Below are 26,449 nucleotides of genomic sequence, written 5' to 3' on the forward strand. Positions count from 1 at the left end.
TAGCCCTCCCCCACCTCACACCAACACAGATACACTTTTAAAGTTAATTAAGAATTAAAAACTTATTTAGTGATCCTATCTTTTCTGTTTGACTTTAGTGTGAGTTAGGGAGCCCTAAAGAATTATGCTTCTGAATCATCCTAGTGATGTGACTTTGGACAACCTACGTAACTTCTTTCTACTTTAATTTCTTCATTTGTAAGATGAGGTTGGATTTTATATATACATACATAAATACATATATATATGTATGTATATATGAATTAAATAAGATTATCCATGTTAAATGCTTAACATAGGGTGTAAGCACATAAATGTTCAAAATATCTATTCTACTTCTCTGTTCCAGATAAATGTTCTATTTTTTCATTTATTGCAAGTGTTACGTCCTTGAACATGATTACAATAGGTGCTTTAAAGTTTCTATCTGATTCTGAAATCTTGGTCATTTTAGATTTGGCATGACTTGATACACTGATACTCTTTTTATCTTGTTTTTCTTTCTTCTGAGTGCTCATATACATGATTTATGCATACTGTTGTGCATGTTGGTAGTTCATTTCTTTTGATTGCTCACTAGTAGTCCATTAGTTGAATAAGCCACAGTTTATTCATTCACTAGGGCAGTTTTCAATTTGGGGTTATTATAGATTAAATTGCCGTGAACATTTTCATACATTTTGTGATGATATGTTTTTATTTCTTTTGAATAAATACTTAAGATTTAACTTGCTGTGCGTCTAATTTTACGAGAAGTTGCCATACGTCTTCCCAAAGTGATTGTTCCTTGTTGTGTTTCCAGGAGCAGTGCAAACCAGTTGTTGTGGCTCTGTATCCTCATCGGTGTCACTGTTCTCAGTCTGTTGAATTTTTAACCATTCGAATAGTATATTGGTATTTTCCTGTGGTGTTTATTAGCATTTCCCTGATTAGTAATGATGTGATCATTTCATGTACTTACTGGCTGCTCCTGTATCTTCTGTTTTGAAGTGTCTTTTTAGGTCCTTTGCCTATTTGTGAATGGGCTGTATGTCTTCTCATCATTGAGTTGTAGGAGCTTTTTTAAATATTCCAGATATAAGTCCTTTGTTAGATGTGTTCTGTGAGTATTTGGTTCAGTCTGTGGCTTTCCTGATATTTTCTTCATAGTGTCTCGTGATCTGCAGAAGTTTTTAATTTCATGATGTCTGTCTAATATATCAGGTTTTTCTTTCCTTTTATAATTATTACCTTCTGTCAACTAACAAATCTTTGCCAGTTTCAAAGCGATGCTAGAGTTGTTGATAAGTTATAGAGCTGGTCTCCTGTGTTTCTCTAAAAGCTTTACCATTATAGCTTTTACTTTTAGGTTTTTGATACATCTCAGATTGCTTTTTGTGTATGTTGTGATGCAGAGGGTTCAAAATTTATTTTCTCTCCATGTGGCTATCCAGTTTTCCTAGTACCATTTGTTGAAAGATGTCTTCCTCCCACTGATGGTGTTAGCACCTTTGATGAAAATTACATGACTATATAAGTGAGGGTCTATTTTTTGCACGTTCTTCTTTGTTTCATTCATCTGTCTATGGATCGTTATGCCCCTACCATGCTATCTTCATTACTGTAGCTTTTTATAATAAGATTATAATAATAAAATATTTTATTATAATAAAAATTTTTATACTAAGACATGAAGTTAAGTGATGCAGTCCCTTCAACTTTGTCCTTTTTCAAGATTGCTTGGATAGAGGTCCTTTTCAATTCCATGTAAATTTAAGAATAATTTTATTAACTTTCACAAAACATTTTGCTTGGATAATGATTATAGTTGCACTGTATTGATTAATTTATGGAGATAATTACATATTAACAACATCGAATCTTCTCTTCCTTGACATGGTGTATCTTTCCATTTATAGATTTTTAATTTCTGTCAGCAGCATGTTATGCTTTTCAGGGTAAAAGTCTTACTTGCCTTTTGTGAAATTCATTCTTAAATATTTTAGGTTTTTTGATATTATTGTACAATGGATATTTTAAAGTTTTATTTTCTCATTTTTTTCCTTCTAATAGAAAATTTTGTATATTGACCTTATATTCTGCTACCTTGCTAATAAATTCACTTGTTTTCATGAGTTTTATAGATTACTTAGGATATGCTGTGTACACAATCTTATCACCTACATAAATAGTTTACTTCTTTCTCTAATTTTTATGCTTTTTATTTATTTAGCTTGTATTATTGTATTGTGTAATGCTTGAGTACAAGTAGTGAGATTAGGCCTTCTTTCCTTGTTCCCAGAGTGGAAAAATTTAAGAGTGGTAACAGCCAGGGGGTTTTGTAGATGCCCTTTGTTAGGTGGAGGAAGTTCCCTTCTATCTCAGTTTTGCTGAGAGATTTGATGCTGACTGGGTGGTGAATTCCATTGAATGCCTTTTCTGCATCTATTGAAATGAACACAGAAGGTTACTTCTTTACACTGTTAATATAGTGAATTTTATTGATTGATTTGTCTAAATTAAACCAGCTTTGCATTCCTGGGTTAAACCCTACTAATTATCATCTCTTTTATATATTGTTGGGTTCAAATGCTTCTATTTTCATGGACGGTACTGGCCTGTAATTTTTTTCATGTATAACATCTTTGTCAGATTTTGATGTTAGTGTTATGCTGGTTTCATAAAGTGAGGAGTGTTCCTTGCCTTTTTTTTTTTTTTTTAACCCCAAAGAATGTATGTCAATTTGATGCTGTTTCATCCTCAGTATTTGATAGAATTAACCAATGAAGACCTTTGAGCCTTAAGTTTGGTGATGAGGTCAAAGTCTTTAATTGACATGGCACTAATCAGATTTCCTATTTCATCTTTTGTGGTCTCTTCCTCCCTCCCAGAGATTTGTCCATTTCATCGTAATATTTTAGCTATTACTTTTTCACATACTTGTTATGACCCTTTCTCTCTCCGCCTTTAGAGACCAGTTACACGTGTGTTCAACGTTCTGATGTTCTCAGAATAGTTCCTGTGTCTCTTTTCTCTTTTCTCGCCCCCTGCCCTGTTCTTCAGCTTGGACTCTACTTCTGTATCTTCAATTCATGGATTATCTCTAATGTTATCTTTATTTTTCTGTTAAGCCCATTAGATAAATTTTTTATATCAGGTATTATAATGATCTGTTTCAGAATTTATTATTTGATTCATATATAAATATGTGTATGTGAAAAAAATTTTTCTCTGCTGGGATTTTCTGCTTTTTATTCATTACAGGTGTCATATTATTTTGTGTCATTGAGTGCAGATAAAATAGGTGCTTTAAAGTCTCTAATTCTAAAATCCTAGTCATTTTGGATTTGACCTGAATTGATAAACTTTTATCTTGATAGTGAGTCATGGTGTTCCAATTTTTTGTGTGTTAAGTAATTTTGGACTGTATCCTGGGCATAGTGAGTGTTGTGTTGACAAAGCCCTGGATTCTCTTCTGTTTGAGGAATGTTGGTGATTTTGGATTCAGACTGCAGACTTGTTGAGTAGAGTGCAGATCTCAGTTCAGTTCAGTTTTTTTTTTTTATGTTATGTTAATCACCATACATTACATCATTAGTTTTTGATGCAGTGTTCCATGATTCGTTGTTCTTTTCTTAGTTTGACTTCTGCATTTGTTTTTGGCATACAGGGTCCTGGGGTCAGCCAGGGATTTGGGCGGATTTTTACACAAACTTGGAGGCCCTCCGTCTCTGATTCTGCCTTTTCTTGTATCCCTTCCTCACATTTCGGCACTGTGGTTGTCTCAGGTTCTGCCACTCAGGCTAAAAATTCTAAAACCAGTATGTTTGCCCAGGCCCAGTCTTCCAAGTCTTGACTCCCTTCCAGAATCCCCTTGTTTTTGATCATTCTCCAAAGGCTTCAGACAGTTGATTTTTTTGTTTTGTTTAGAGTTCAAGAATTTATAGTTGTTATCTATAGATGGTCATCCTGTTAGGAGCCTACACAGCCATACCTGCAGAACTGAAGACATACGTCTTTAGTAAAGAGAAAACTATGTTGCGAACATTTCATAGACAGACTCATTACTAAACAAAGCATGGCTTACGGAAAGCTTTATAAATTGATCAGTATGCTTGATACACTATATGCACAATATCCAGTAGATAGAAAGATGAACACTGTCCCTGTCCTGAAATAGTTCATAGTCTAGTAGATGATTAATCTGGAATTAATACTTTGTGTGTATGAGTGAGTATGCAAAATACAGTATGTGTACAAAAGTACCTGAAATAAAATCTCAAATACTGTTTTTCACTGTCAGCCTTGATGAGAGTGGGGGAAGACAAATTATAATTTGTGCCTAACGGAGAGCAGAGTCTATTTCAAGTACTTATAATATCTGAAGTAGGCTGCTTAGACATCCACTGCTTTCAGAATGCTGAAAAAAAGATATTTCTGCTTAGCCTAATTGAGCCTGGGAGTTTCAGGCTAGACTTTTGTGAAGGCTAATCTGGCACTTGCGGCAGTTCTAAGAAACAAGCTTTCATGCCGGTGTCAGTGAGTAGACGGAGCTGGAGGAAGCTGGCGATCGGCCCTCCGGAGTGCAGGGCAGGGCGCCGCTGGATGCACAGTTTACCCGAGACTGTATACCTTCAGCTGTTGGGGCAAGAGAGCCCTGCTGTTTGTGAAGCTCCATCCAATAAAAGGATTTCCATTAATTGAATATTTTCTCTTAATGAACCACTTCCAACACTCTTTCAGTGGGTAGCACGGAACATGAATCTTTTAGTATTCAGAGCTAAGACACATTCACTCTCTTGAGTTATATGTCAGGGCTTGTAAAGTGTGAAACTCAAAGTAAACACTGTTTTATGGGGTGTTTTTTAAGATTTCAAGCTGTAGAAATTGCTATCTAGAGTCTTCCTGTGGAGAGACCCCTTACCCTTGGTTCTGAGCAGTGGCTAGATACAACATAAGGGCCAAATCAACATTGGAACCCATAGATCCTTTGTGGTTTAGATTTTACATTCTTTCGTTGTTGTTGTTGTTTCATACATCATTGAATCCATCATCCATTCATATACCTAGTATTTACTAGGAAAACAGAAGTGATCAAGACATGTTCCTTTGTTACAGGAAGATCTGTTTTGTGGGGAGTGCAGATGAACAACCTCACGTCTATAATATAGCATGAGAAGTTCCAGGTTAGGGTGCTCTAGGAAGACAGAGAGGAGGGTCATATCGACACTCTGAGAGAAGCCTTCCCGAAGGTGGCTGTCTCTCAAGGAGCTAGCTGGGCTTGGGTCCAAAGTCAGACGGGGTGAGGTTAAGGGGTGGCCATGATAGGGAAACACAGGGTAGATGGCAGTTGTGAAATTACAAGCCATTTTATTTGGCTAAACAGGTTAATTTCAATAAGGTGTGCAGATTTTTATAGAGTAGTAACAGATCAAGTGGTAAGAGAGCAGAGTGTGGGGTCGGGCTGGCCATTGAGGGCTGCAGAGGTCGAACAGGAAGTGACGTGTGGGCTGTGTTGGAGGATGAGGCGGGCTTCCCCAGGTGTGTCGGTGTTGGGAACTGTTTAAGAAGCAGGGCACACTGCATGCAGAGTTGTGCTGGGGCAGAAGAGTCCTGTGCACCGTTTGGAAAAGCAGGCTCTAAGATGAAAGGAATACGTTACATCTCTGTGTAACCTCACACACACTTCATGCTCTCCCGCTGTGGTAAGATGTCTGCTGCAGTGTTAGGTAAACAAAGAGAAACAACATGTAAAGCAGATAATATCCCAGTTGGACAATTATTTAGGAAAAAAAACACCAACACCCTGTTAAGAGCAGTTACTTTGTGGAGGGTAGGGTCATGTACGGCTTCCCGCTTTACCTGTCCCTGTGCTTTAATGTTCAGCAGTTTGGTGCAAATTTTAGAAGTGGGATAAAAAAAGATTTCCATTTTGAGGAAAAAATGGTCCTGAGATTGTTAATTTGGGAGAGACCTTTGTACTATAATTGTTAAGATTTAGTGTACTGAGTTAAATTCTGTCATTTTCAGTTATAAGTTTGTTAGATTTATTAATTTTCTTAATTTGCTAGTTGTTTAATCCCTAAGCATTATACTACATGCATACTATTTTCACGTAACATTATATTAATCAACATGGTTTGTTACTTTGAATGTTTTCCTATTATGTGCATATTTTAAATTTGATACATTTGCTGTTTCTTAGAAGCTCTTAGGTTAAGGGTCTTGAGAGAGAGAAGAGAGAAGTACTTAAAGAAACATGTTCCCTCCTGGAGTTTGAATTAAAGCACAGGGAAACGTTCTTTTTAAAAATTGGTTTACATTTTTCCCTTGTAGCATGTTGCAGACAAGTAAAAATCCATAAATTTACTATGGGGTAGAAACCTATTCCATAGAAATCTTGATGGGTTTAAAAATTTCCCGCAGTAGTAAATATTTTGACAGTTATATTGGTATGTAAACACTTGCCGTTTCTGTGACTCCTAATTGATTTTCAGAGGCATATAATGTTTTTCAAGAGGCTTTATGTGAAAATAAGGTTATTTTTGGTGCCCAGTTGATAGCTTACCTGTAGAAATAAAATGATAATAGACTTGTATGTTAGTTCTTGATGTATAGGTGCCATTACCAAAATTGATGTTGGTGGCCAGTGGAGATTTTGAAACTTGTTGACATCAAGGAAGCCTGATACTAAAAATAATCACTTTAAGACACATGTATTTGTGATAAGTTGCTGTAGTGTCCCTCCTGGTATGCATTAACTTTTGGGACCACATGATAAAGTAAGAAGGCCACTCTGGACCCCAGAACCTCAGGAAATGTACTGACCTATAAGGCCGTTGTTTGACCATGAACCATCCAGGTCAGCCTCCCACCATCTCAAGAGCCCACACCTCTCAGGGAACCCAGAGCCGTGCCATTTTAGGTAGAGATGGAAGGATGCATCTGCAGAGGCTGTTTTCCCTCTGTTGTGATCTTGTGACACATGCTGGTGTCATGACAATTAGAAAGATATTTAAATTGGTATTTGTAAATATGATAGCATTCAAAAAATATTATGAAAGGATTTCAAATCTTATGCTGTGACTTATCCTTTATTCTCTTTTCAAAATTCTTGATTATTGACCTGGAAAGCAGCAACTTAAACCTAGATGTAGATTTGTTAAGTGAACTCCAAAATCAGCCAGGCATAAATTGAGGGGTTCCTAAAAGAATTTATGTTCCTGGAGAATTTATGTATGTTCCTGAAACATAGACATAACCAAATTTTGTGACTTTCATTCCTCCTCTTCTTGGCAAACCTACGCCTTTTTCTGTGTTCCTTATTTCACCGAATGACAGACACCACATGTACTTAAGTGCCCATCCCCGAAATCAGTGTGTGATTTTTTCTACTGGTTTCTCCTTCATTTACTTCCTTTCCCTCCACTCTTGAAGCACATTGACTTAGACATTTATTATTTGTACTTCCTCAATTAATAACTATCCATCTCTGTGTTCCTGAAACAACTTATGTTGTTTTAGGGGGTTATTATTATTATTACTACTCCTACTCTTTTATTGAGCCAAATGAATAATCACAAAATTTAGTTATATATAGACCCCCCCAAATTGCATTGCATTCAGAAGACTAGAAATGCTGCCATATATGTACTTGGGTCACAACACAGTACCATTTAGAAATTAAAGTCTGTGATAAATATTGTTATATGTAAATTTTGTATCATATCACTGCTTGCTTTCTTAAAGGGTGATAGAAGATAGATCTGTGTGTTGCTGAGCCAAAAGGTAAAATCATTTTTAGTGCTTAACATTGTGTTACTACTGACTTAGATACCTTAAATATTATTGTACTATTTTGGCTCTGGGCCCCCAGAGAACCACCAAGTTGGATCAATTGAAAATCACATGACTGTGGTGGTATTGCACACAGGAAATCTGGTCCCTCACTTCTAGGATTCCCTGCCCAGTGGATAAAATGGGAGAAATTGATACCACAGACCAAACTATGAACTTTTATCAAGACAAATAATTGACACACAATTACATGAAGCAAAAGGACACATTGATTCTGAGAAGCAGTTAGAGAGGTGAAAGAAGCCAGGTTTAGGAGCCAGTCCCTCTGTGTTACGCCCGGCTCTGTCATTCAGTAGCTCTCTGACACCTCATGTGTCTCCTCTCTGTGGGTCTCCCCCCATCCTCTTTACCTCCTCCCCGTCCCCATCAGACCAAGCACCTACTGGACACCTCCACTGGGATGTCCCACAGACCTCTTGCATTTGGCGTTCCCAAAAGTGACCTTCATTCCTCGCCTTCTTGGCAAACCTAGAGCTTTTTCTGTGTTCCTTATTTCACTGAATGACAACACATATACCTAACTGCCCATGCCTGAAATCAGTGTTTGATTTTTGTCTACTAGCTTCTACTTGATTTACCTCTTCCCCCTCCATTCTTGAAATACCATGACTTACACATTTATTATTTCTACTTCCTCAGTTAATTACGGTTCATCTCTATGTTTGCATTCCATTATACTCCTTAATTTATACTGTCGTCCCTCACCCATCTTATATAACAGGCTCTTGTCCAGATCAGTTTATTTCCTTTAGTTTCATACCCTCGAAGCCAGACTGTTGAAGTCTGGGAGTTTCTAATTAACAATTTCAAACTCACTATTGGATAGTTTTCTTTTTTTATCTGTTTTGTCATGTAGACACTCAAAGAATAGAATCCAGCCTTGAGCAAATAGAGATCGAAAGTATGCAGATTATTTCACATTGTACATTATTTGTGTATGCCTGTGTATGTGGATTTTGCCTATATCATCTCCTGGAGAAGTTCTTTGTATACTTCGTTGATTTTTAGAGTTGCTGTTGTCTAAATAAGTTGAGCTGTTTGCCATTTAGAAGTAGATACTATGCTAAAATTACAATCAGTGTAGCAACACCAAATAATCTCCACTACTACCAGTAATACTTAGTGATTTGTGGTTGGCAAAGTAATAAATTTAAATAATTATTTTTATCCATAGCTTTAATAGGTCACAATAATTTCTACAAGCAAAGAAAATCAATAAAATCTGTGTTGACTAGTGCCATTTGATTTGGGATAAAATAAACTTTAATTCCACAAGTACTTCTTGAGAAACTATTATGTAGGAAAAATGATGAATCAGCTGTGGGTCCCAGTTACTCCCAAGGATTGATACTCTAACAGGAGAAACAGAGTACATTTCACCAAATAATATAGGGTAAATACTAAGTTAACAGGCACTACAAGAATTTAAAGATGTAAGAGAGCTATTTTTGGAGAAAGAATTACAGATGGAATTAAATTTAGTCCTTAAGTGTAAGTTCAGGATGTTAATAAGGAGAGATCAGAGGGGAGAGCAGAGTAACTATTGAGCCAGAATGATTTAATTATGGAGAATAGTAGGTTGTAGCCGTCACTGGAATGGTGACAGCTAGTCTGGAAAGCCTTCAGTGCTGTATTTGGGCATCAGAATTTTATGTAGCCAGGAGGAAGCCCTGGAGGACGGAGGACATAGAGACAGACAGACAACTGGAATGTATAGGGGAAGGTGTTCTGTATTATAAAAGAATTTACTCTTTTTTTTAATTCCTTTTAAAATTTAGGAATGATTGATTTAAATACAAGTTTGGAATGTTTAAACAAGTTTGGAATAACTTTTATTCTTAGGAAATTCATCTATGTAGAGGTGATTATCAGAATCATGGAAGTTGTTGTCAGTAATCTGAAGCTTGATTTAGCTACTAGCTCTGCTAAGAAACAAGCGTGTTATTTCTAAAGCACCCACTCCACTTCATGTGGATGCCATGGTCCCGAATCTGTTATTAGGTTTACTATTGTTTGGAGTTTGGCATTTATGACATTGGTTTAGTTCAAATAAGATCAGTATTCTGAATGTCAACTAAAATGTGGATTTCTTTAACTAACCATTGGGTTAGCAGTTACATCATCGGAAACTAAAATGGCCCATAGACCTAATAAAAGTGGTGATCTGGTCTTTCCTTTCAAGTGAAGGCTAAGACAGATCTCATTTACTCTTTACTTTCTGTTCTTGCCCTTGGGCAGGAATCAGAGGAATGTGGAGCTTATGAACAACATGTGTTTCTTGAGGGCTTAATTCTCTTTCCCCAGTAAGGTGAAAGCAAATGCTTGGGTGATGTTTTCCAAAGAGGGTTGTATGCACAACAATATATTGGAGCACTTGATAGAACTTCTGTTTTAATGTGTATATATATAGCCTGTGGTGTTCTGTGTGTCAGACACTGTTCCAGCATCTTACATGTATTAACTTATTTAATCCTTACAACTTTAGGAGGGAATGATTATCTCCTCTTCACCTATGAAAAAACTACAGAATAGAGAAGTAATTTGCTAAGGGGTACACAGTTACTAAGTAACAGGCATTTGAATCCCAGAAATCTGGCTCCAGAGCCCATGCTCTTATTCAAGAAATTAAACTTCATGTTAGTATTTAGTACCTAGATGAATGCAGGGTTCACGTGAATGCCTACAGTTCTGTGCACGCTGAGACCATATCTTCCGGTAAAGGGGGGCATGGGGAGTTCCACAGTGCAGAAGGTCTCACCAAGTCTTAATTTGCTTTCAGGATATTAGGGCATATAGCTGTGATATATGCCTCATTATGGATTCATGGGCTACGTTACCTAGTTTTAGTTAAACCTCCCTTTAAATGGGCACGGATTATTGCAAAAGAAACTGTGAATTAAAGGTCTAAAATACATTCTAAATGGGGGCGTCTGGGTGGCTTAGTTGGTTAAGCGACTGCCTTCGGCTCAGGTCATGATCCTGGAGTCCTGGGATCGAGTCCCACATCGGGCTCCCTGCTCAGCGCGGGGTCTGCTTCTCCCTCTGACCCTCTTCCCTCTCGTGCTCTCTGTCTCTCATTCTCTCTCTCTCAAATAAATAAATAGAATCTTTAAAAAAAATAAAAAAAAATAAAGTACATTCTAAATGAGCAAGAAAAATGGCTGCGCTGATCCTTCCCCTGTGCCTAGTTCCAAGCCCAGCCTTATGACAGAGTGAAAGCACCTGTGATCCAGTTGGATATGACAAAACGAACTTCTCAAACTGGAACTATTTCTCTATGTCCAGTATCATTAATGATGAATCTTTTGCCCTAAGTATTATGATATTAATCAGTGATAAAGGAGATACAGAATTTTAAAGTAAATGAGTGCCTACATACATACACAGGTACACATATGTACACACATATGTGCATTTTACGCGCGCACGCGTGTGTGTGTGTGTATTTGTATATCTCTGTGAGGGGTGTGGGGGCCAGTGGTAGGGATGATTCTTTGCTGCCTGACGTATGATCTTGGCATACTTGCGGCAATGGCCCAAGGGTGCATTTGATTTGCCGTCACTGGTGCCCTGCTCCCTTTGGCCTCCTTCCTCTGTTACATCTTCTTAGCTCTTAAATTAATAAGATGTATACTTCATTCTGTATCCAAGCATTTAAAAAAAACTTCTTTTTATATCCTCTCTTTTGTTTCACAATCCTACTTGAGACCCATCTCTGTATTACTAAACGACATTGTCTATCTGATATGGTACCCTATTATTTTGTAGTCTTTCTCAGATGTCTTTTTAAGCATTTTAATGAACACTTAGATTTTACAAGACACTCAGTTACAAGGCGCTACTGGCCAGTTAGGACCCATCTACCAGAAATCTGCTGCCTTCCGTCTGTGCGTATGTGGCGTACTCTAGGTTTTCTTTAAGTTAATTAAACTGTGTTAAACCCTTGGGTAGTGATTGGTATTCTCTGGACATTAATTTTGATGGACATTCATCATTCTCTTTGAATGCATGAGATGCTGCTTGCCTGTTAGAAGCTGGGTGCTGTGGTATGCAGCTCTTGAGTTGTTGGGCAGATGAATGAGACAGGTCTCTGCCCTTAGAAGGTCACAGCCTCTGCGCTCCTTCGGGGAAATAATAGGTAGGCAGGTACATGGCTAGGCCTAGAACAGACTGTGATGTTTGAGGCTACGGAAACGTAACTTTCTGGTAAATGACTGCTCTGTCACTGTTCTCTGCGCGCAGCGCTCACCGCCTGCCCTTCCCTTGCGTCTGTCCTGACCTTGCAGCTCCCTTCCAGGGAGCGCTTGCAGCAGAGCTGACGTGGTGCCGGCTTCTGGGCATGTGCTTGAAGGGGATAGGTAGCCTCTGCTTCTCTGATCTTGGGTCATCCGCCAGGAAAAAGCTCTGCCACCTTGAGGCCACCATGATAAGTGGGAGCCCAGGATACCTCGGTGGGGTCGAATTGGTGCAAACGAGGAAAACTGAGGACATCAGCTGACGGCCACCATCAGCGGTAACAGGCATGGAACGAGCCGTCTTGAGAGCGGGTCTTCCCACCCCAGCTGATCGGGCCGTTGCCACATGGAACTACCCCCAGGGTTCAGATTGCTGAATTGTGAGCACATAAATCAGTGGTTGTTGTTTAGAGCCACTAAATTTTGGGTTAGTTTGTTATGTAGCTGGAGATAACCAAGATAGCATTAAAGCATGCTTTTCTCACTGCCGGGTCGGGCCGGGAGTGTGAAATGACCGACATGTGCACGTGCTGACTGCAGGCCAAGGTTTCAGGGTTGGAGTGGCAGGGCTGTGCTGGGTGGGGGGGCATCGTGGACCGAAGGGGTGGCTTTTAGCAAGTGTCAGGTTTATCCCAGGATTTCATTTTGGCGATGAAATAGTAAAGTGCATTTAAGAAAAGCAGTGGAGGTGGAGGGAGCATTAGAAAGCTCAGTTACAGTCAGGGAAGGTCCTGTAACCCGTGCATGCACTTCATCCCCTGGAGCTCACTCTCCCTTCAGTGTAAAGTTGTGCCATCGTTAAAGGAGTGAGTTCCTATCAAGAGGGAACAACGGTTAAGCAGTGACCAAAATACAAAGAGAAAGTGAAACCATCCAGATTGCCATTTGTATTTTAAACTCAGAATTAAATCCGGATTCTTGACAATGGCCTACGAGACCTGCTGGATGTCTGTCTTTGACCCTCTTCCTTCCAGCCCTGACTCGCTCTGCTCCCCTCAGGCTGCTGGCTTCTTGGTTCTCAGAAGCTCCTTTGTTACCAAGGGCTTTCGCACTGGCTGATCACATTGCAGGAAACACACTGTCCCCACACCCTTGCACAGGACACAGCTCTCGCTCGGCTGTCCTAGGCCAGCCCTCTGTGAACACCCAGACGCTCTGTAGGTGCTTTCGTCCACCTCCGTGGATGCTCACTGCCAGTTAGTCAGCACGGCCGTCTTTGTGTAAGCTCTAGTCGCCACCGGGCTCTTCCTGCTGGAACATGAAACTCTGTATGAGCAGGGTCATCATCTCTTTCTCTTTTCCACTCGGCCCCTACAACGAGCTTGCCACTTCACCAATGTTGCAGTAGTCATAACACGTACTGAGGGCTAGAAGCTGATCTACTACATGCTTTGTTGACTTTGTCAGTATTTAAAAAAGCAAAGCAAAGCGCTCTTGTTGTCCTTGATCCTGCAGATTAAACTTTTGTGCAGGGGCGAGATGAGGGCGTGAGTCTGAGCTGATCTCAGTAGTGGCTGCTTCCTTCTTCCACACGGCACCCAGGGAAGTGACCTCAGGAGTCTTCCCCGCTCCCTGATCTTCCTGTGAGCACGTGGAGGTTGGGGCAGGACTGTTTTAATTCCTGCACAAAAGAGGAAGACACTAAGGAAGTGTCGACTCTAATTCTGTGGCTTTTAGGGTTTCTTGCTCTCAGGCGAGCCCACCCCAGGTAAGCAAAGAAGCAAATGCTGGAGGCTCGTTTCTCCCTGCAGGCGCCTGAACTCTGCCCCGTGGGTGGTTGGTGTTTGCCCTGGGACTTGAGCTTAGTTAACTTGCATTCTGTCCAGCTTTCTTCTTGTCTTAAAGGGCAAGAGTGGTGTTCTTTTCACCTCTATATCTGAGCTGAAATGGGTGGTTCTTGGAATGGGGTAGTTCTGAGAAATGGCAATGGCTAAAGTCAAAAGCAGGAGAGTAGTGGAGCCTGAGAGGCGGGCATGAGCCGGGTCAGGAAGGGCCTCTCTCAGCAGTGTCAGGACACTGGGACTTGATTCTGAAGATGGTTGGGAGTTGTGTTTGATTCAGAGATGTACCCGAGTGAACTCTGTGTGACGCTCTGTGCTGCCTGAGGAGCTAGAGGTTGATTCGGTGGAAAGATGCTGAGGCGGGCAAGGTGAGCGAGGATGGTGGCCGGAGGTGGGGGCTCGTGGTGTGACTGCAGGCAAGTAGACTGGGAGAGGCATCGAGGAGGTGAAGTCGGTGCGATACAATGAGGTGTGGGAGCGGTGAGCACAAAAGGCCTCATCACTGCCCTCATGGCGTGAATGTCAGGTTCCTGGCTCGAGTGAGGGCACCGCGGCAGGCCCGCTGGCTGGGCTGAGGAGCTCTGACGGCGTGCTGGCACAGGCCGCGAGTTCAGTGTTAGGGTTGAGTTGGGGGTCAGTAAAGCATCCCTTTGTTGGCGTAACCAACTCTTTGGTGAGCACCCAATTAAGGGGACATTTTAATGGAGACAGTGACATGTTCTTGAGACTTAGTTGTTTATGAAATGACAGCTTAAGTGTAATTGTTCCCCGAGGAGCAGTGTCACGTCACAAATATAGTTGAAACCAATTAAAGCCAGTTCAGAAAAGCATTTGGTCTTTAACCAACAAAGAACATAATTATGGGATCTTATACATTATGCAGTGAAACCTCTGTGTTGGTTTACCGTCTTTGAAAAGTTTCCTATTTACAACTGTAACACTTGTAATATGATAATATACTTGTAATGTAATAATTCACATCTGGGAAAATATCATTCATCTTGGAAATAACACTTTCACCTTTTATTCAAATCTAGGCACAAATGAATTTATTAATAAAAAATGAAAGTTAAAATATATAACATTCTCAATACAGTTATCAAAAACCAGATCCTGACTTTGGTTAAGGAAAGAGTTTATTTGAAAGTATCACAAAAAAGTATCATAAGAGCAGGGAGGGGGCCTTGTAATAGGGAGAAGATCTGCGCCTCATGAGATCAGTCAGACAGCAAAGGCTTTGCTTTATGAGGAGAGGGCACGAGGCCAGCAAGGTGGGGGAGGTGGGAGGAGTGGGTGGAAGCCGCATGAAGGGACAGTAGATCAGAAAACGTTCACCCTGAGGCCGGCGCCTGAAGTGGAGGGGTCTCTCGGAGGCCGTATGCTGGCCCAGGTTGCTGGTGGGTCATATTCGGGGGCCTGAAGAAAGAGAGAACTTCCCTGAAGTTTGATCAGGTCAGGTTAGTGGACATTTTCTGATTGATCAGTGGGGACAACAGGTCAGCTAATCTTGTGTGGGGCAAAGAATGTGCATTTAGAGGGTCTGTGTCTGGCCTTGTCACAGGTGAACAGCGGACCATCCACAGGTCTTATCTAAATCACGTGCGGAGGAGTAGTTCTTAGCAATGAGCCATTCCCAGGAATGGAAAAGGGTCTGGGCTTGTCCTCATCATCACTGTTTTTCGGGAGCACAGGGTCGGGTTAAATTCAGCATCCTCCCAGTGCTCAGCACTTACCTGATGCGCCTTAATCTTCATGATAACCCTTCAGTGTGAGGACTCTCACAAGCCGTGACTTGGCTGCCTGAGGACCGGGAAGGCTAAGGAACTGCCAGAGTCATGCTGCCAATAAGGGGCGCCGTGCTGCTTCACAAGGCTGTGGCCTGGGAGCACCAGTGGGGCGGTCCTAGTACTTGGAGCAAATGGGACGGCCGTGCTTCCTAACTTGTGTATCGTTCATGTTGTCTGAAGAATCCAAAACGTATGTTCAGCCCATGTCACTCAGGCCTTTTCTTGTTGCAAGTACCAACCTGGGCTAGCTTAAGCTTTGTTTTGTTTTGTTTTTTGAAGTATGTAGGGTACCTTATAGAATCCGTGGCAACATTGAACTTGTAATCTGCAAGAAGGATGGCAACAAGGACTTAAAGCCTAAGAAAGAGAGAGCAACCAGAGTCAGTGACTCCTCTCCCTAGCGGTGTTTCTCAGCAGGGACACAGCTGACATTGTACACAGGACACTTCTTCGTTGTGAAGGGCAGTCCCACCATTTCCGATGTGTGATATTCTTGGCTTTTTCCCACTAAATACCAGTAGTGACCTACATCATTGTGACAACCAAACAGACGTGCTAAGTATTTCCAGATTCCCTGGGGAGGTGATGCAATCAGGGGTTGAGAGCCCGACCAAGCGGCCGAGCGCACTGCCATTGTTGTGACTCAGCGTTAAGGACATGAGTGTCCACACTCTTAGTTATAAACCTCAGGCTCCATGACTTCCAGTCAGAGGCCAACTCCAGGACCCGACTGGGTAGCCTGGGCACAGTCCTGCCGTTTCAGTGTGCTGGCTCCCTTGGTAGCGTCATGGATGGAGGGGAGTCAGTTTTCAGTAATCAGTGGATATTGTTCATATAAATTTATGTATGTCCATAATAGTTGAATTCATCAATTTATTACTTACTAATTTGGCCTGGAGTATGTACAGTCTGTTGGTTGCTCTCTTAGGTAATTTTTTATACCTTTCTGTATTTAATTCATGTTTACTGTTCATCAATCAGTGGGTCATATAATCCCTGTGTTGTAGATGAAGTCTGGGACTCATGAGGGTGACTTGACGTAGGACATGTAACTCCTGCACAATACATGCTGGAACAGAGAAGGGAGTGAAAAGTGTTTCTGACTGTCAAAACACTCATTTATGTCCTTTTTGTGAGTGAAAGACTAATAGAAGTTAAATGGAGAAAGAAATCCTAAAGGCATATAAAATCATAAAAATACTTTTCTTTCTTATATAGAGTTCTACAGGTGACCTTGAATAAATCATATCATTCTGTGGACTTCAGTTTCCTCAGTATAAAATTAGATGTTTGGACTGGATGATTTCTAAGGTGTCTTAGTTTTTGTTAGTGGGGAAATATAAGATGTGATGTAAATATGGCTGCTTGACCACAAATTTGGTCTCCTGCCATCTTTGAAACCTTCCAAAATGAATATAAATGAAGGAAAAAGGCACAAATCCTCAAAGACAAGAATGGAAGGGTGAAGCAATAATAGGTCAATGATGGGAGTGAAGTTTTCATGGCTGCAAAATAAATGGACAAATGGTAATGACTTAGGTGACAAGAGAAAGCAGAATTCAGGCTTACAGGGCAAGAGAAAGTGACCCAGAAACATGGGCATTAGTACAGAAATAGCTGGAGAAGGCTCAGGAATCATGGACACCAGTTATTGAGAAGGTGGATTGGTGGGCAGAACTGAAGAAGAGGAGCCTTGGTTCAAAGTTTGTGTGAGAAGTGGTTAGACCACTGGGTGCTCCTCCTGGCTGATAAAACCAGGCATCTACCTTCTTAACCTACAGCAGGCTAGAGACTTCTTGGAGGGATTGAATAAAGAAGGCTTGGGCTCTCAGACCCAGATAGATACAACTGAGGGCTAGAGGTGCCACACTGAAAATGAGGGTATTTATTTCCCTTAAATAAAGGTCTGCACCTACTAGTGGGAATCCCAGCATTCCAGCAGCCAAGCTGATACCTCCTCCTGGGAGATTGGGGAATTCCTATTCAGGGTAGTGCTTACCTAGGCCAAGAGAAGAGAAACACAGATACTGATATTTGAGTAACGTTTGATGAAAAAACTAGCCTGTCATCTTAAAGTGAATTGTCAAGTCCAGTTGTCAAATCCTGTGGATGAAAGCAAGACTTCCAGGTAATGTTTTGGAGCCTCAGCCTTACATTTTTAAGAAGAGGCAGCAGAGGATTACTGGTCACTTGAGGAAAGCCCATAACGTACAAAGAGACCAATCCACAAAATGTGAATCTGTTGGAAGAGGCAGATACTGTAAGCTCCAAGTCGGGGTGGGGGTGGGACGCGCTGCCATTCATATCCTCAGAAATATAAGAATTTATATCACTTCCATAAAATATTTTTAAAATGCTGTAAAAAAAACAAATATAAGAAAATACTATTAATAGTTAAACATTTGATAGCAGAAATGAAAAAAAAATCAATAGATATGTAGGAAATGTGCTTAAATCCCCCAGAAAGTAAAACAAAGAAGGTGAAAGGGAAAGAGGAAAAATAAGAGAGAAATTTAGAGTTCCAACTCAGGAGATCCTAATAGCCAAATAATAGAATTTCCAGAAAGATAAAGCAGAGAAAATGGGGAACCAAAAATAAGGTAGAGATGAGTGGATGGAGACACTGATTCTTTTTTCCTATGTTGTATTATTTGATATTTTTAACTCTATATGTATCATTTCTATATTTTTAAAAAGTAATCGACTTAAATTTAAAAAACAAAACATACTTACATGTGAAGGTTAAAAATACTGTAGATATTTGAGTTTTCATTGAAGACCAATAAAATTAAAAGTAGGCAAGGAAAAAATACCATTTTGATTTTTTAAAAGTACATATTTTAAGAAAATTACTTCAATTACCATAGAGAAATTGAGAAACGATTTTCTCTTAAAAACAGCAACAGCACAGCAGTGGCATAGATCATGAAGGAGAGCTGATGCCAAAACAGCAGCTGCATGAGTTTGTAATCAGAAGTCTTGCCAAAGAGAACAGTTTCCTTCCTGGTCAATAGGGCTGACTTTCTTTCTGGGAACAAGAAGTATTCATGACTTACCTTAATTATGGTAAAGCTTTTAAAAGTTGTGTGAAATTCCTAATTACAGTCCTTTCATTCAAGATATATTTATTGTCTTTTCTATGTTAAGCATTGTTCTGATTCATTTATATGGACCCATTTAATCTTCCTAACAGCCTTATGGGAGTAGGTTCTGTTGTATTTCACTGTTCTCATTTTACGGATGAGGAACCCAAGGTACAGAGAGGTCAGGTAACCCAGTTAACTAGCTGGGTTACTCAGCTGGTAAATGGAAAAGCCAGGTTTTAAAACCATGGCATTGTAGCCTCAGAGTCCATACTGTTAATGAATTCACTTCTGCTGTGCTTGTTAAATTAAGAACCCTAAGAATCAAGACTCATTAATTTGTCAACATTTTCATAGCTAGTTATATTGGAAGAGATAGATGGATTTTGTCATAAAGCTTTGTGAGCCACCAAATGCTTGAGGACTCATCTAGGCCAGTGCACTCCCTGGTTGACTAACCAAGGCTCAAGTGCTGAGGTTAGGTGGAAGGACCCAGACACTCCATAGTGACCAGCCTGGAGCACCTTACATCTTCCCCACCTACATCCTCATCTTATCAGCACTGTGCATGGTTGAAGTCAAATGTGTGTTAAAAGTGTCAGGATAGCAACCTAGGATTTCTGGGAATTAGCTTAATTTATAATTTGTGAAATCTAACCATCATTGAAATGATTGGTTTTTACTTTACAACTTTTAGCCCTGTTATATATGGTTTGTGGAAAATTGTACAGTGTGAGGCATATAGCAGGAACTTAAATATTTGGCATTAATTAGTGATGTGTAGCATACTGGAGTGTTTACTGATGTTCAAGATTAATAAATTACTTTCAGATATGACTGTTACAATTTTGGTTTGTTTGTTTTCTCCCTAGTTCAACTTTGTGGGGAAACTTTTGGGTCCCCGTGGCAATTCTCTGAAGCGTTTACAAGAAGAAACCTTGACAAAAATGTCCATCCTTGGGAAAGGTTCCATGCGAGACAAGGCAAAGGTAACATTCATCATAGACAATGGCTACTTTGGAGACAAGTTGCATAATGTACTTTTAGATTATCCATTGTATTAATACAAATTATATTAGAGCTACCTAGGATTGCGAATGAAATTATATGAAAATGTTGTTTAAGGCGATGAGTTTGTGGTACTGTGTAGAAAACTGAGTCGCTTGGACCAGTTTCAGAATATATGGTGTCCTCCATGTACATCTGTAACTATTACCTTCATTTGTAAAATGCAATAGCAATGCCTGTGGTTTCGACTGTAGAAGCAATACCTCATAGAAAGTACAGTGATACTGAAATTACCATGAAGAGAAAAGTTATCTGCAGTCTTAACTGCCACTGTTTGCGTCTTAGACGAGTTCCTGGGGGCCTTTTTTCTATGCCTGTATTTGAAATAGTTGAGTTTATAAAGTATACACGTGGATTTGCTCTTTTTGCCCTTCATTTGATACCCTGTACATTTTATCAAGTTAAAATTGATTTTAAATATTTTAATAGTGTCTTCGTGTTCTCACACACAGTAGCTCTACTTGGCTCTATTCCTTCTAACTGCCTTTTTTTTTCTGTAATAAGCTAAAATTACTGAGCTTTTTTATTGATCACTTTCTTAAATATACCACTTCTGAAAGAAGTTTTCACATTTCATTATTACATTATTCTCCGTTATCATTTTGTTGCTCTGTCACTGTGAAGAGATTGATGTCACTGAAAACCAAACCCACATTCCGTGGCCACTTTCCATGAAATGTTGAACAATGATTGTGTGAGACAAGAAAGTTATTTAGACAAAATGCAGCCTCCTCTCACACACAAAAAAGTCCATCTAAACAAAGGCTTTTATAATAAAAAATGGCTGCCATTTGTTTGTCGAACAGCTACTGTGAGTGCATTGCTCCGTGTTACCCCTAGAAAAATGGTGGAAGATACATAACATTTTCCTTACTTTACCTGTAAAAAAACTGAGATTTAGAGAACCTGAGTGTATTATCTGTGTTAATCAGGGAAGTTAAATTATTTGATTAAAACAGGGCTATTATACTCACATGGAGTGCTGTTTAAAAATAAGATTCCCATACAACCTTTTTAGGGTAGAACCTCAAAATGAATTTTCAGTGGGTGTTTGGAATGATTCTAATGTGTGGCCAGGTTAGGTTAACTATTCTCTAAGCCTTGCTGTCTCAAATGATGTTACTTTGATTCCCTGACTCATCTGTTCTGGCAGTTGGAGGAAATGGAACCGTATATTGGTCAGTTGGTCAGAAATTTTGTATAACTTGTAGGAAACTAACCCATCCTTGCTGATATCTTAATTAGGTCTTCAATAAGGCCATCTGGTCATGAAGTACATGATATGACCAGTGAAATTCATCAACATACTGCTTATTTTGTTTGTTGTTAAGGGAGGTGGTTTTGTTTTTTTTGTTTTTTTTGTTTTTTTTTTTTTTGGTCAGTAGCAACATTTTGTGGCATTATGGTGGCAGTGATCAGAGCATCCACAGATAGTTTCACAGGTACAAAGGAAGGAGGGAAGACAAGTCTTTAGCTGGATTATATGTCCAAGTGATAACAAGTGTCTGGCTATCCACTTAATGAACAGGATTCTAAATATGGTCACTTTGCTCTCAGGGCTTGGTGGTTTTTCCAGATTATGTTGTCATTTTAAGGGCTGTCTCTGCTGTTGGCATATTGGGCATTCAGCAGTACAGTAGCTAAGAATCCTTTTCAAGGGGAGTCTGTGTTGTGAAGTAATATGTAACCTCTCTGTCGCCACAGGCACTTTGTTCAAGTGTCTTGAGTAGCACTGAGGTGGCTGGGCAAGGAGGTGCTTTGACATCTACTAAAATGAGTCCCTTTGTCTCCCTGGTCGCTGAGTGCTTGCTCTGCATTGCATGAGGCACCCTGTTCTCTTACACACTCAGTTGGTCTAGGCTGCTTTCCTAGACTACTTTCCAGCCCTTCACTAATCCTCTCATTTCTATGTCCTTGACCACATGGGTCTGAGAATCATTATAGAGGTTCTGTAAGTGGCTGATCATTTCCATTCCATCAAGACACCCAGGAACTGGGGAAGTAGCATACATTTGGGGTTTACAGTCCATTGAGCTGCTGTCAAGGGACAGGATGAGAAGTCCTTTATCTCTTGACCCTGTAGACCCACTGTCATCAGTGGCCCTCAGTGGAGAAGCATTTGCTCAGAATCAAGTTTGTTAATCCTCAGGCTTTCTGGGTATTTATCTTATCAGTGCGTAGTTGCTCTAGTAAAAGGCCCCAGATCCTTGGTGGGAAGACAAAGAGGAAGTGTCACATGTACACAAGGAGGTATTCATAGTTATTATTAGCTTTCTTATTCTCTGCATCCGCGGGGCAAGCACGGATCTGATCCTAGGCCAGGAGGTCATACCGAGAAAAAGTAATAAAGCATGACACCTGGGTGGCTCAGTCAGTTAAGTGTCTACCCTCCGCCCAGGTCATAGTCCCAGGGTCCTGAACTCGAGCCCAGTGTCAGGCCCCCTGTTCTATGGGGAGCCTGCTTCTCTGTCTCCCTCTGCCCCTCCCCCCGACTTGTGTGCACACTCCTCTCTCTCTCTCTCTCTCTCTCTCTCTCTCTCTGTCTCTGTCTCTCCTCTTGCTCTCTCCCTCAAATAAATAAATAAAATCTTAAAAAAAAAAATAAAATAAAGCCAGAGAATTTTCATCTTTCAAGGAACTACCTTGGCTATTCAAAACAAGGTAGGAAAAGTTTCACCAGACAGGCTTCTGCCTGTTTGGAAGGCTCAGTGGGGCTTCAACATTTGAATACTAAGGTTGTTTGAATCCTCCCAAATGTTGCCAATCCAGTGCTCAGATCTTCACTGTTCTCCAGACATTTTCCTAAACCTCACAGAAGAGGTGGCTGGGCAGTCTACTGTCCTTCAGCAGCACGAAGGCTTCAACTCTGCTTCTGCCTGTTGGCTCCATAAGCCTGTGGCCATAAGCAGTAAACCTCCTAGCCTACTTCTGGCTCTTTGAGACTTGAACTCGTAATGTCAAATCTTGAGTTTGTCATTTTCTTTTTAGAACTCTTCAGTACAGTTTCACCCTACTCCCCCTGTCTTGTTTTCCTCTTGTGCATCATACTGTGGCCGGCCTCTGCCACATGTGGCCATCAGTCACACCTTCAGAAGCATGTCACTGATGTCACCACAGGTGATAATTCAAGTAACAGGTTTGCTGTAGAAGTGGAGACCACTGGTACTCTATGTCCTGTGCTGCAGTCAGGTCCTCAGTGCCTGAACTCTTGAATGCTGATCTCTGTTGATCCTTTTAGTCTGCAGAAATTCTCAGTTAATAATGTTTATTGCTAAAGAGATTTCCATTACTATTAAAATCTCATCTTTTAGCTTTTTAGAGTGTTCACTATAGAGTGTTCACTATCTAAATTCTAATGAGACCGTAATTCATTTTGTTCTTGTATTTTCTACATTGACGAAATTATGGGAGTCATTACTGACTTGTATCAGTTGGTTATGTAGCATAATAATCACTTGTAATGCTATGGTCTTTTGAGCCTTCAGTTTGTGCCAAGCATGCTGGCTGTTTTGCCCTTATTGTCTATATTATAGAATAATAGAATAATTAATACTGTAGTCATCATTTATTGAGTGTTTATTATGTACTAAGCACAGTTCTAAAGACTTTTTGTGTCTTTAAACATGAAACTCCTTTTTTACTACAACTTTATATTACTAATAACTCCTAATCACTGTTCTGATAACTCCTTTATTACTACTCATTGAGCAGTAGATACTGTACTGTTAACTCTGCACTTAAAATCACCTCTTCAAGATGATAAAGTAACCTGTTCAAAATTATACAGTATGTGTTGAATTTGGGATTTGAAAGCAGAACTCCCAAGCGAAGTCTGTGTTCTTCCCCAAACACCATGTTGCCTGTTCTTGCTAACCCAGGACAGAAGCTGATAAAGCTCCTCGCTCTGTGGAGATGAGTGACAGCAGGCTGGGCTAAGAAAGCCTCTCTCCCCATTTGCGTCTGGGGTAGCAACGGCAGAGTGCTGCACTGTGAATCACAGTTACAAACTCTCATTAGTAGCCTTAGTGTGATGCTGTATTCTAATAGGGAAGCAATGCTGAGGTTTATACTTATAGTTTATACTTTCAGAAGTGAAATGCTATAGTGTGATGCTGTATTCTAATAGGGAAGCAATGTCGAGGTATATACTTATAGTTTATACTTTCAGAAGTGAACTGTTGAACATAAAATTCGACTTTATGAAGTTCAAAACTTCAGCTCTGAAAGGCAGAGTATCAGATCAAGTGATGGAGAGTGTTCTGATAGAACAAATAGTCTACAGTTGGCCTAAAAGAATCGTGCTTTTCATATATGACCAATTTTGAAGGAAATGCAGAGGGTATTATGGTAGCTTATATTTGCTCCCCTTGCTTCAAATATTTCTCCTTCTTTTCCTTTAGTTTCTGACCTACTTTCCATAAATGTGAAGAAAACTGGCATTTATCGAGTCCTGGCACGTGTAAAGCAGTGTGCCGGGCAGTACGTATGTGATCTCCTTTGCCAGGCATTTACGGAAAGTTGGTCCTTTTACTCTTCTCAACAGTCCTGCGTTAATATACTTATGTTAACACAAACTTGATTTTTCAAATTAAGAGTTCATCTGTCTGAACAGACATACCTGGTGTCTGGCATGGCTACGATTTGGGTATATCTGACTCAAAACCCCGTGTTCTGTCATGCTCTATATGTAGATCTCTTTGTTTTTTAAAAGAAGTCAAATTAGTGAAGTAACACAAGTTGAAGTCTTAAACGGTGAAGTCAAGGGTGCTTGTGCGTCTTTGACCTCTTGGCCTGTGGTGGAATTAAAAGGTGTTGTTGCCAGGAGTTCTAGGGTTCTCCTTCTCATGGGGTTGGTATTTTAGAGAGGCTAGGAAGGTTTCCCCCCATTTTGGAAATCACTCTAGGTGTAGGTACCTACTCTTCTTAATCTGTCTGATTTGAATGTTGGAAACAAAGACTTTTAAAAGATCCAGATTCTGTCATTTTCCACTGTAATGAATGCTAGTTAGGAGAAGATAATGGACCAAAATTATTTGTCTCTTGCTGACCGATCTAGGTTTTTTTCCTCCTCGTTTTCCCCCCTGAATTTCATTATGTAAACAAAAAAACTTTAATGTGTATCATAATTATGTAAAATCATGTAATAAAATCTTTCATTTATTTTACTCACTGTTTTATCTTCAGATACAGTGCCTGGCATGTAGAAATGTTTTTTGAATGAATATATGAATGAGCAAATGAACATAGAAATGAGTAAATAATATTTACCTATTCTTTCAAATGTATTTGTTGAGTGTCAGCTATATACCAAGCATACCTTTTCTAGACAAGGAAAATGAGCACCAAGGAAGACAATCATGGTTTTGTTCTGTTGCGATCACCTCCAGTGAGGAAAATTAGATAATAGTCAAGTAAACAATAGATATTTTAGGTAATTTGACGGTGGAAATGGTTTGTGGCAGCATCACAGATACTCGGCGTAACCCGTGTAGAGTGAGCTTGGGAGATCAGCTGGTCTGACCAGGGGTCTGAGCAGCTCCTGGAGGGCATCGGGCTGGGGGGACAGGCGGAGACAAAGCAACCAGAGCACACAGCAGAGGGTCTCCCCCTAGGCCAGAGGTAGGGGTTGAGACTCATCCCAATAGCACGAAGCCTTCAGTGTTTTCATAGAAGGTGGGAATGGCAGGATCAGATTTGTATCTTAATCCTTCATCCTTAGGGTGGTGCTTGCCGTTGAGTGAACCTTCTGTGACAGCTGCATCCGGATCAGCTCTGTACACAGGGCATTCCTGTTTCTTTTCTTATAAAGATGCCCTTTTAAGCATGGCTTTTCTTTCTTCAGGAAGAAGAGTTGAGGAAAAGTGGAGAAGCAAAGTACTTTCACCTCAATGATGACCTCCATGTTCTCATTGAAGTCTTCGCTCCACCAGCAGAAGCATATGCCCGGATGGGACACGCACTGGAAGAAATCAAAAAGTTCCTCATTCCTGTTAGTACAATTTTCCTTGATAGTTAATTTGCACTTCAAAGTCCTTCCTTTATTTTAATCCTTGGTAATTTTTAGCAGTAAGTATTATTTGCACAGCACTTTGTTAAAAGTGTCCCTGTGAATTGGCATTTTTCTTTCTTTATAAATGAGGCAAGGGATTTTTAAAGAGATTAGATAGTACTGGTAAGGCTACCCGGCCAAGAAAGTTGAAGAGCATAATCACTAGTTCATGTTTTGGGACTCTTAAGTCCTAAGCCTTTTTGTGACACTAAATCACCTACAGATCCATTGTTCTCCAATATAAATGCAGTAGTGCCTTCCATGCAGCAAGCACCGTGGGTGGTGTTGGACCAGCAGACATAAATAAAGGCAGTCGCTGCCCTGGAGGACTATGTAGTGTAGGGGGAGGGAGCAGCGTAAGGCAATGATTTCAGTGTAGCATGGTAAATATAATGACAGACATATGCATAAGGAGCACGGAGAAGAAAGGGACTGTGCTGATAGTTACCTGGCTTTCGCCAGGTGCTTCATGCTTTGGTTTTTTGTTTGTTTGGTTTTTGTTGTTTTTTTTTTTTTAAGATTTTTATTTATTTATTTGAGAGAGAGATCACAGTGGGAGAGGGAGAAGCAGGCTTCCTGCTGAGCAGAGAGCTGATGCGGGACTGGATCC

At 40.2% G+C, this 26,449-nt stretch overlaps 1 protein-coding gene across 8 annotated transcripts in view; it reads left to right on the forward strand.

Annotated features, from left to right (window-relative positions):
- Positions 1–26,449, forward strand: part of KHDRBS3 (KH RNA binding domain containing, signal transduction associated 3) — a 182,328-nt gene that overhangs the window by 60,749 nt on the left and 95,130 nt on the right. For all 8 annotated transcript variants that reach the window (XR_012378370.1, XR_003208057.2, XR_012378369.1 and 5 more), the window contains exons 3-4: positions 19,595–19,711; positions 25,633–25,779. Coding sequence is in view for 5 of the 8 variants with exons in the window: in XM_073893240.1 (XP_073749341.1) it covers positions 19,595–19,711; positions 25,633–25,779 (264 nt within the window). In the remaining 3 variants the exon portion in view is untranslated. The remainder of the gene's footprint in view (positions 1–19,594; positions 19,712–25,632; positions 25,780–26,449) is intronic.

This window comes from Callorhinus ursinus, unplaced genomic scaffold (genome assembly GCF_003265705.2).
Source record: "Callorhinus ursinus isolate GAN/ISIS: 27379988/994484 unplaced genomic scaffold, GSC_fseal_2.0 scaffold5, whole genome shotgun sequence".
Classification (NCBI taxonomy): Eukaryota; Metazoa; Chordata; class Mammalia; order Carnivora; family Otariidae; genus Callorhinus; species Callorhinus ursinus.